Here is a 12,322-nt window from a genome sequence, read left to right on the forward strand (position 1 = left end):
CACCTACTAGCATGGCAAAAAAACGCCACAAAACAAAGTAAATAAAAAGTGCTGGTGAATGTGGAGAGATTGGAACCCTCAGACATTGCTGGTGGGAATATAAAATGGTGTATCCTCTACGGAAAACAGTTTGATAATTACTCAGTAAACTAAACACAGAATTACCATACGACCCAGTACTTCCACTCCTAAGTATATACCCAAAAGAACTGTACACAGCTGTTTAAATAAAAAGTGGTATACAGTAGCCAAAAGATGGAAACAACCTAAATGTCCATGAACAGATGAATGGATAAATAAAATGTAGTATATACTCGCAATGAAGTATTATTCAGCCATAAAAAGCAATAAAGTACTGATACATGCTAGGACATGGATGAATCTCAAAAATATGCTAAAGTGATAGAAGTCTGACATAAAGGTCATATATTGTATGATTCCATTTATATGAAATATACAGACTAGGCACCAGAGAGTGAGTGCTTAACGATTATGAAGTGTCTACCAGAGGGATGAAAAAGTACACAAACCAGATAGTGGTGCTGATGTAAAACACTGTAAAACTCAGTGTCACTGAACCGTATACTTTAAAATGGTTAAAACTGTAAACTTTATGTAAAGTGTGTGTTTCACCACACACAAAAAAACCCTCTATCAAGATCTTTTTTCCCTATCTCCTCTATGGAACAAAAAGCCTTCATCTGTATCATTCCCGATTCTTCACCTACTTTAAAGAAAAAAAGTCATATTGTACTATTTATACATGTAATCATTATCATTTAATACCTACCAAAAACTCAATTATGAGAAATATTTATGGCAAATTGTCTGAATGCCTTGTGTCTCCTTTCCTCTAGACAAGTGGTCTCTAAATTTTTTGATCATGTAGTCCTACTGATAAAGTATTTTTGAGCACAAATCACCGAAGCAGATATTTATTTATAAAGTTTTAAATTATGACTGTACTCATATATTATAAAAGATATATAGAAATATAAATTTTAAAAGGTTGAGAAAAATAAATATAAATCTAACATTTTTTTTTTAACACCTTTCTTTCTGTACCCTAATGACCCATTCTGCAAGCATCCTTCTTTGGAGAGCACTCCTTTAGATACCCTAAATTTTATTCTTGGGTTAAAGTAATAGTCTGCACTCGCTGACCCCTTGAAATCTACCTTTACCGAACTCCCTAACCTAAGGTCATATTAACCTTACGGGTGTTGTTACCGAATCTCTTGTAAGGATGGTGTTGAAGACTCTTATATACACCGTGTGCCTTCTTTATGAGGATAGATAAGAGAAATTTCTCTTAGGTCTTAGTATCAGAAATATCTATAATGCTTTTGAAAATTTAGTTTGTTTTTATATTACAGACTTACGTAATTGATCACAAAATTCTAGCAACACCAACTGCTAGAAAATAAAGCGAAATTTGTGGCTCACTTCTAGCAACCATACCCACATGTATATTGCTCTCCCAACTTGTCTTCCCATCACTCACAACCCTTCATTTGTTTATTTTTAAAAATCATGTTGTAGCTCACCCCTCCCTGGCTTCAATTTAATTTTCTATTGTTCTAATTCTTCATTTACTAAAAAAAAAAAAATCATTATTTTATTACTTATATATGTGTGTGTGTATATATATATATGTGTATGTGTATATCTATGTATGTGTTTAAAAGCACCTCAAAATTTCTTGAAAGACAGGGAGGAACGAATAAACAAAAAAAACCAGGCACTATTGTTCAGAATGGAGATCATCCTAAATTGGAAGCTCCCCTGTGCCAGGGGTACACTTTGCAGATTCTGAAGCATTTAGCAGCAAAGCCCTTCGTCCAAAGGGCAATTCGTAACTGAGTTTTGATGAAAAGAATGACAACTCACAATAGCACTGTACTACACTTTCTCACTCTTTTCCAGTTGGTAAGAAATGTTAAAGTGAGGAAAGGGCAATTGGCTTTTTGTTCACCTGTGTGCAAAGCTTAACTAAAAAGTCCATGAAAAAGGCAGTCACAATGCCAGATGGAATTTGTAGCCATGTACCTGGATGTGTTTCCTTCTGGTGTGCTCAGAAGTCATTTGGGGATGACCCGTATTCAATGCTTTCTTGTTCTTCTTGTTCCGCCTCTCAAAGTATCTTCTCTGATGGTCGGTGAGGCTGCTGTATAATTTAATTCGCCTGGGTGACAGACAAACTCTTTCCTGGCCAAAAGCTTGGATCAGTCGGGCTGTGTCAATGGTAGAAATAGAGCTGCTCCTCTCATGCAAAGCCACCTCTCTATCTGTTTGGGTCAATATATCTGATTCCACAGGAGAAGTGGTGGTGGAAACGATGTTGGTGGGGGTGTCTGTGAGCAGCTCACTCTCCTCTGAGGGTCTAGAATCTGAAGAAGTATTGTTTTTATAATGAAAACTTGGCTGTTTTCTCAGGATATACTTATCAAATTTAATCTGTTCAATTTTAATCTGATTGGGTTTCCCAGCTTGATGAGTAGAAAGCACCTTGCTTTTTTTAAGCTCTCCTGCAGTTTTATGGAATTTCTCTAGGCTCTTATACCGCTTCTTTTTCTGAAGCTTGTTTTTCTGCTGTTGCTGTCTACCACTCCATTCCTTAACATCTCGTTCCCCTTTGCTGTCATCCTGTGTGCTTTCAGAGGTCCGGAGAGAGTATGTGATGGGATTCTGAAGAAGTTTAGCCAAACGATCAAGTCGCTCCACCAAGGATAGTTCTTTCCTGTCACTGAACTCAGGAGGTTTCTGTTGCCTCTTTCGTTCCTGATACTTGTTCCAGAGTTCATTCAAACTCACAGTGTGCTGAGCTGTTGGCTGTGGGGTGACATTATGATCCTTTTTTTGATCATTAATTTGTTTGTCACTTTTTGGATAATCTCTAGCCCGACTTTTAGCAGTATGCATCACTTCGTTTTCCAAGTTTACATTGATACTGAGGCTCTCTATTCTGGTATAATCTGCCTTTGTCTTTTCCATGTTTTGATGAGGGGAAGGAAGACGGGTGTGTTCTCTTTGTTTGTCTGGATGATGCTGAAAGACATCTTTCCAAGAATGTCTCATGAAAACACTCCTCCCTAAGGATTCATGGCAAAAATCTTGATCACTTGGTAGGTGCACTGGATGATGAAAGTAAAACTTGGCCGACCTGAAGACAGAATGGGTAGTATTTTCAAATTCTGAATGACATTTGGACTCTGAAAAGGAGAAAGAAAAAGATTTTAAAGGACTTTCAAAATATTTGCATTCCGTTTAGAAATGATATTCACACTTAATTCTCTAGATAGAGAACAAAGACCTAAGGAAAGAACAGTTTTAGCTAAAGTTTCAGGAAATTCACTGCCTACACAAAGGATTCTAGCCATGTGCCTACAGGCCAGATGACACAATAAAACTTTATTTTTTTTTTTTAAAGATTTATTTATTTGAGAGAGTGAGAATGAGAGAGAGAGAGCACATGAGGAGGGGAGGGTGAGAGGGAGAAGCAGGCTCCCCCCGAGCAGGGAGCCCGATGCGGGACTCGATCCCGGGACTCCAGGATCATGACCTGAGCCGAAAGCAGTCGCTTAACCAACTGAGCCACCCAGGCGCCCGACACAATAAAACTTTAAAGGACTGAGGGTCAAAAGACTTGGATTCTAGGTTAGATTCTGCCATAGACTGGCTGTGTGACCTTAGGAAGGTACTTTAGTTCTCTGGATTATAACAGCAACTGTTATATATTCACTGCCTGCTACATGTGGAATATTACGATATGTGCGCTCTATCTTTTTTCCTTTCAATTTAATCTTGTTGATAAAACAGAAGGAGGTACTGTTAACCTTATTTTCAGCTAAGAAACCTGAGATTTCATTTTCATCATCAGTAATTAAACAGGTGGGATTAAAAAAAACTCTTCATGTGTCTTAGAGGCTTTTAAAATTCCTTTCTCTGAACCATCTTCACATTTCCCCCCAATTTTTTTTATTGTGGTAAAATACACCTAACATAAAATTTACCATCTGTGGGTGCCTGGGTGGCTCAGTTGGTTAAGCGACTGCCTTCGGCTCTGGTCATGATCCTGGAGTCCCGGGATTGAGTCCCACTTCTCCCTCTGACCCTCCCCCCTCTCATGCTCTCTATCTCATTCTCTCTTTCAAATAAATAAATAAATAAAACCTTTAAAAAAATTTACCATCTTCATCTTCAGTTTTTGACAGTCATTATTCTAATGTCAAAACAGGCATTTTTAGATATAAGAACATCTTACAATTATAAACCCTAACTGTAAACAATAATATACACATTTCTGGAGTTCCAAGTCATGTGTAAAAACAAAGATATATACATGCAACAAAGTAACACTTGTGACTATGGGATCCTTTTTGCCCACACTATAGATTAGTGGCAACCAGAATTTTCATTACTCTGAGAATCCCTAAGACATTTCCCCAGACTACAGTAAGATACATGGATCTGCTTTTATACCTAAAGTATAAAGACTCTCAAACCTCCCAACAAACAAAAGTCCAGGACCAGATAGCTTCACTGGTAAATTCTATCAACATTTAAAGAATACAAAATCTTCTCAAAGTCTTCCAAAACGTACAAGAGGAGGGAACACTTCCAAACTCATTTTATGAGGCCACTATTACCCTGACAAGGACACTACAAGACAAGAAAATTACAAGCCAATATCCTTAATGAACACAGGAGCAAAAATCCTCAACAAAATATTAGCATATATATAAAAAGGATCATACATCATGATCAAGTGGGATTTATTGCAGGGATTCAAGGATGGTTTAACATCCACAATTCAATCAATGTGATATACCAAACTAACAAAATGAAGGACAAAAATCATATATCATCTCAACAGATGCAGAAAAAGTATTTGAGAAAATTCAATATCCATTCATGACAAAAACTCTCAACAAAATAGGTATAGAAGGAATGTACCTCAACGTAATGCAGGTCATATATGACAAGACCATAGCTGACATCATACTCAATGGTAAAAAACTGAAAGCCTTTCCTTTAAGATCAGGAACAAGACAAGGATACCTACTCTTGCCACTTTTATTCAACATGCTACTGGAAGCCCTGGCCAGAGTAATTAAGCAAGAAAAAGGCGGGGGGGGGGAGTCACCCATTCCTGTCCTCTTCCAATCTGTTCTTCAAACAGTAATCTTCAAAAATGTAAACTGGACCTATCATTTTCTATTTAACAACTTTCTCTTACTCTTAGAACAAAACTCAAACTCCTTAATGAGGTGTACATGTACCTCACTATGCATTACTCTCCTCCTTGATAATTATATTCCAATTATGCTGGCCTTTCCCCTTGTTTCATTAAGTAGCATAAGCAAAGGCATAAAAGTGGGAAAGCACTAAGCAAATAGTTGAGTGTAAACATTCAGTTTATGTGGCTATACAATTTATAAGTAAAGGCAACAGATAAAATAAGGTAGGAAAGGTTACTTGGGACCAACAGAACAGAGAGCCCAGAAATAAATCCACCCACATATGGTCAACTGACCTTCAATAAGAGTGCTTAGAATACCCAGAGGGGAAAGAACAGGCTCTTGAACAAATCGTGTTAGAAAACTAGATATCCATAGGCAAAAGAATGAAATGGACCCTTACCTTGCACCATACACAAAAATCAACTCAAGGGGTACCTGGGTGGCTCAGCTGGTTAGGCATCTGCCATCAGCTAGGGTCATGATCTCAGGGTTCTGGGATCGAGTCCTGGGTCAGGCTACCTGCTCAGCAGGGAGTCTGCTTCTTACTCTTTCTCTGCCCCTCCCCTGCTCATGCTCTGTCTCTCAAAATCTTAAAAAAAAAATCAACTCAAAATGGATTACAGGCTTAAATGTAAGACCTGAAACTATAAAACTCCTAGAAGAAAACAAAGGGGAAAAGTTTCACGACACTGATCTTGGGAATGATTTCATGGATGTGACCCCAAAAGCACAGGCAACAAAAACAAAAATAAACAAGCAGGACTACCTCAAAATAAAAAGGTTCTACACAGAAAAGGAAAAAATAAACAAAGTGAAAGGGCAACATATGGAATGGGAAAATATGTGCATACTGTATATCTGAGATGAGGTTAATCTCCAAAATATATAAAGAATTCATATAACTCAGTAGTAAAACAATAATCCAGCAGAAAAACTGGGCAAAGGACTTGAACAGACATTTCCTCAAAGAAGACATATAAATGGCCAAAAGAAAGAAAGAAAGAACGAACGAACGAACGAACGGTAGGTAGGTAGGTAGGTAGGTAGGTAGGTAGATATTTGGGGACAAATTATGTGGAGCCTGGAACACTAGCCTAAGGACCTTAACTTTATTCTTAATGGAAATTAAGACCCACTATACCATTTTGAGTAGAGGAGTAACATGATTATGGCTGTATTTCAAGAAGGATACCATAGGAACAGGATAAAAGAAGCAAAATTTCGAAGGGCCAGATAGAATACATTAAAAAATAAAGCAAAAATATGGAGTGCCTGGGTGGCTCAGTTGGTTAAGTGACCAACTCTTGATTTCGGCTCAGGTCACGATCTTGTCTCAGGTCATGATCTCAGGGTTATGAGATCCAGCCATGTGTTGGGCTTGCACTCAGCAAGGAGTCTGCTTGAGATCCTCTCTCCCTCTCTTTCTGTCCCTCCCCCCCAGCTCATGCTCACTCTCGCGTTCTCTCTCAAATAATCTTTTTTTTTTTTTTAAAAAAAGCAAAAGTAAAAGAATGAGGAAACAGGTAACATTACTGTAACATATATTTGTTTTCTAATATCAGTATTTTTAATCAACACAGTCCCACTGACTGGGGGCTGAAGTAAAATATATAGTAAAGAGTAGAAAATGAGCAAGCTGAGTTCACTGAGTATAATGGACTCAATGAATGATGAGACTAGATAATCGTTATCTCATGGCACCCCCCCTTTTTTTTTAAAGCCCCAGTGTGGGCTTGAACTCATGACCCTGAGATCAAGACCTGAGCTGAGATCAAAAGTCATATGCTTAACCAACTGAGCTACCCAGGGACCCCTTATGGCACTTCTTTAAGAGTAAAGGTCAAATCAGTTGAAGTGGTTATCTGATTACTTCTGATAATGCATTAGTTTTATACATAGCACTCACAAAATTCCCCCCAAATACATCCAAATATATTAAAAATATGATATACCACTTTTTAAAAATTAAAGTTAAACATGTTCATTGTAAAATATTCAAATAATGCAGAGAATTTAAGGTGAAAAAGGTCTCCCTGCTATTCCTAAGCCCCCGGCCCAGTTTCCAGTAATAGCAACTATTAAGCAGGTTTTGTATATCCATTTAGATAAAATCCTGCTAAGTAATGCAAAAATATCTGTTCAATGAAAAAAATATTTTATGTAAATGCAAACATTTTATACTAATTGATTTGACATACCATAATTTAACTAGATATTTAGGTTGTTTCCAATGGTTTATTCTGAAGAATGCTGCAGTGAATGTCTTTATGTGTGGTGTGTGTATGTATGATTTTATATGTTTGGTACAACTTTATGTGTCTAACTCCTGCGAGTGGAAATGCTGGGTGAAAGGGACATTTATTTCAGTTTTAGTCAGTGTTGAGAGTTTAGATAAAGTGGTCCATAATATTACTGCCTCAGCATCCATTTTGTGGGGGCAAGTGACCTGCAGGGGCTTTGAACTGATACTAGTCCCTCCCTTGAATGCATGCCCTAGAGAACAACCTGCAGAGTCAAAAGTAAATTTAGTTCCCTATATGATTTCCCCAAAAATCCTTGTGATAAGCAGTCTCCCCCACCTCCCAGGGCCTTTTCATATGCACCCCCACTTAGATAAAACCCCTGCCAAGCTTACCAAAATACTGTTATTTCTGATTTTGAACCGACCAATCCAGCCTTAGCCTAGGAACCCCAAACAGCTCCACCTGTAGACCCCAATAAAAGCATGTACTCTCTCTGCCTGCACCCTGCCTTGACCTCCCTGTGTAGCCCCCCAAAGCATGCCATGTACCTCCTCTAGGACCTGTGAATAATAAACTTCTCTAATTCAATTTCCCTGTGCTCTTTTGTTGAGCCATTGGACATCCCAGAGCTCTACTTAACAAATGTTAATTTAATAAACTCACAACAGTTAGATATTGCCAAACTGCCCTACTCCTCGAAAAATTTGCCATAAATTTGGACTTCTAACAATAGTATTGTGAAAATGTATGTACGTTTCCCCATACCCCAACAATACTTTTTATTGGCATCAAATTTTTTCATCTAAAGGGCTTAGAAAAAAATCTGTGATTTAGTATATTTCTTTAATAATTAAAAAGGCTAAGTATTATTTCATATCTTTAATGGCCATTTGTATTTCTTTTACCATAAAATTCCTGCTCATGTCCTTTGATTGTCTGTTAGACTGTCTTTGATTTATAAAAGTTCTTTGCATATTAAGAAAATTAGCTCCCTTTTCTCAATATCAGTTTAAAATTGTTTTCCTACTTTCCACTTATAAATTGACCTTGCATATGGTATTTTTTCACCATACAGAAACTTAAATTTAAAAATGTAGACAAATTTATCAGATCTTTGCCTTTATGACTTTTAGATTTTGTCACCTCACCTTATTAATAATAATCCATACCTTCATCTAGAACTTTTATGATCTCATGCACTTAAACACTTACATCTCTGATATATATGAATTTTGGTTAGAGAAAATAGGACTACAACTTAAGTCTGTACTTCACGTCCCTAAATGCTACATAAGCATCTTGGCATGATTTGTTGAATAATCCATCTATTCCAAACTGATGTGAAATGGCACTTTTATCATGGAGTAGATTCTCGCTGTTTTTAAGTTTATTTCCATTAATGAGCCCACTCTCAGTCTCTTGCCCCAATAGCATCCTTTTAACTATTACTGTTCTATAGTTCAGTTTAATACCTTGTATGGCTAAACCCTACACCATCTCCATCATCTTTTTCAGACTCTTTCTGGTAAAGAGGAACTTTATTTTGTAAAAAAAAAAAAACAAAAAACAAATTCCAATCCTACCAAAAAGCTGCAAAACAGTATAATGAACTTACATATATTTCTCTTAGATTCATCAATTATTAACATTTTGCTATAGTGGCTTTATCTCTCACAACCATAAACATATATGTACATATATTATTAATATGTTATCTGAACCACCAGGGAATAAGTTATAAACGTCATGTCTTTTTCACTCTGCCTTTTCACATACTATAGGATGTATACCCTAGAAAGAAAGGTAGTCTCTTACATACCATTATCAAACACATCTAATTTAACATTGACATGATACTAATGTGAAGTTTATGTTCAAATTTCAGCAATTTTCCCCAAACTGTCCTTTGTAGAATTTTTCCCCTTGGGCTAAAGTCCAATCTAGGATCATGACTACATTTAGCTGCCATGTTCTCTTTAGTATCCTTTAACCTAGAATAGTTTCTCAGCTTTTGTCCTTCATGACACCTACATATTTGAAGAGGACAGACCAGTTATTTATAGAATGTCCTTCAATTTGAGTTTCCTGTTTCACTGTGATGAATGTTATGCATTCTGAACAGTTCTATAGGAGTAATGTGTCCTTCTAAGTACATCACACGTGAAGTACGTTATTAACTTCAGCGTGTCCTATTACTGGTGGATGTTAATTTTGATATCCGGAGTTCTCTACTGTAAAGGTTAACTGTTTCCCCTTTGAGATTAATGAGCAATGTGGGAAGATACTGTGGGATATTTTGAGGCTGAATAAATATTCTCCCCCATAAATTTTCACTCACTGGTTTTATCATCCACTGATGATTCTTGCTTAAATCTATTATTACTATGAGGGTTAGAGTACAGAGATTTTCCGACTCTATTTTTCCTCCTATGTTTAGTTGGCATTGTACTATAAAGAGGAGCCGCCCCTTTTCTTATCTATCTACTCAACGAATCTTATCTATCTGTTTTAAAATCAGTATGGATGCATGAGTTTTTTATTTATATTATTTTTTATTATGGTTAGTTAGCCAACATATAGTACATTAGTTTTAGATGTAGTGTTCAATGATTCATTAGTTGTGTATAACACCCAGTGTTCATCACAACATGCATGAGTTTTTTTTTATGCATGAATTTTTTCATATAAACCTTTTGATTTAGAATAGTTTAGTCTCAGAAAAACTGTAAAGATAGTACAAATACTTCCCTATACTTCATCCCTAGTTTCTTCTATTATTAACACCTTACATCAATATAGTACATTTATTACATTTAATGAACCAATAAAGATGCATTATTATTAACCAAAGTCTACACTCTATCTGATTTCCTTAGTATATGTTCTTTTCTGTTCCAGGATCCCATATACAAATACTGCATTACATTTAGTTATCATATCTCCTTAGGTTATTCTGGTCTGTGACAGTTCCCCAGATTTTTGTTTTTCATGGCCCTGACAGTTTCTTCCTTTTTTTTTTTAAAGATTTTATTTACTTACTTGCTAGAGAGAGAGTGTGCACGAGAGAGCGAGTGAGCGGGAGTACAAGCAGGCTCCCTGCTGAGCAAGGAGCCCAATGCAGGACTCAATCCCAGGACCCTGGGATTATGACCTGAACTGAAGGCAGCCACTTAACCGACGGAGCCAACCAGGCTTCTCATGGCCCTGACAGTTTTGAGAAGTGCTGATCAAATATTTTGTAGAATGTTCATTTGGGTTTTTGATGTTTTTCTCACGACTAGACTGACGTTATAGGTTTTGGGGAGGAAGACTTTAAAGTACCATTCTCATCACATATTAAGGGTAGATACCATCAGCATGACTCATCTCTGTTGGTGTTAACTTTGACTACCTGGCTGAGGTTCCTGTCAGCGTTCTTCACTATAAACTCACTCTTTCCCCTTCCTATACTAAACTCCTTAGAAGGAAGTTACTATGAGCAATATACTCTTAAAGAGTAAGGAGTTATGCTCTGTCTCCTTAAGGGTAGAGTGTCTACATACTCCATACATACTCATACATTTGGAATTCTGCACAGAATTGACTATTTGCTCCCGTTTATTTATTTAATCATTTATTTATATCAATATGGACTCATGGATATTTACACTTTGGTTATAATTCAATACTACTATATTGCTCAACTTGCTGCAACTTTGGTCACTGGGAGCTCTTTTACTTGGCCCTTGTGTCCCTTTGACATACTTATCACTGTAAGGTTTTCTCTTTATTTTCAGCACTACAAGATGTTCCTGGCTCATCTTCTATATTTCTTGATCCAACCATAGAATCAGCCATTTTTCCCAGGAGCCCTGAAAATATGTCTTTGTGGGTCTCATTTCTCCTTTCTATTTTTTATGCCTTTTCACTAATGGTGCCTACAAGTTTGGTATTTGGGGGAATATTTTGAGGTTTCACTTGAAATTTCTTTAGAGAGATGTGCATCTGCTTCAGCCTTCAGGCATAGAAGTTGGCACTACCAAGCTACAGCTATTTTATTTATTTAATTAATTTATTTTATTTATTAAAGATTTTATTTATTTATTTGACAGAGAGAGACACAGCGAGAGAGGGAACATAAGCAAGGGGAGTGGGAGAGGGAGAAGCAGGCTTCCTGCCGAGCAGGGAGCCCGATGCGGGGCTCCATCCCAGGACCCTGGGACCATGACCTGAGTTGAAAGCAGATGCATAACGACTGAGCCACCCAGGCGCCCTGCTACAGCTATTTTAAATAAAATTCTGGGCTGGAGAATTTTCAGATAACATGTAGTTCACTGCACCAACAGATTGTACCAGTGCAAAATTCACAACTATAAACCTGTGTGAGAGTTGGTGTGTAGTTACAAATTTCAGGATAAATTTGCCACTGCCTTCTTTCCCCGAACTCATTACCAAGGTTGAGACAGGCGAATTTCCTTGCTTTATTCTTTTGCACGGATGTGTTTCTTTCTTATTTATTCTTTTACTTAGATTGCAGCCTACTGGAAACCCAAGCAGGACTTTTTCACTATGGGTGTGCCCTTAGTTCTATATTTTGTTCCCGACTTCATGTAGACATTAAAAATAAATCCCACGGCAACACTCTCGGGTCCCCCCTCCCTCTTTGGGCGCTTTGTACTATCACTCAATAAACTTTACTATCACTCAATAAACTGCTTTGCTGCTCACCACAGAAAAAGAAAAAAAAAGAAGGAAGGAAGGAAGGAAGGAAGGAAGGAAGAAGGAAGGAAGGAAGGATGGAAGGAAGGAAAAAGAAAGAAAGAAAGAAAGAAAGAAAGAAAGAAAGAAAGAAAGAAA

At 37.1% G+C, this 12,322-nt stretch overlaps 1 protein-coding gene across 3 annotated transcripts in view; it reads right to left on the bottom strand.

The window, feature by feature from the left end:
* The window catches only part of ALMS1 (ALMS1 centrosome and basal body associated protein), a 210,000-nt gene that overhangs the window by 35,273 nt on the left and 162,405 nt on the right, over window positions 1-12,322 (bottom strand). For all 3 annotated transcript variants that reach the window (XM_073897525.1, XM_073897523.1, XM_073897524.1), the window contains one exon: window positions 2,050-3,212. In XM_073897525.1, coding sequence (XP_073753626.1) covers window positions 2,050-3,212 — 1,163 coding nt within the window. The remainder of the gene's footprint in view (window positions 1-2,049; window positions 3,213-12,322) is intronic.

This window comes from Callorhinus ursinus, unplaced genomic scaffold (genome assembly GCF_003265705.2).
Source record: "Callorhinus ursinus isolate GAN/ISIS: 27379988/994484 unplaced genomic scaffold, GSC_fseal_2.0 scaffold10, whole genome shotgun sequence".
Classification (NCBI taxonomy): Eukaryota; Metazoa; Chordata; class Mammalia; order Carnivora; family Otariidae; genus Callorhinus; species Callorhinus ursinus.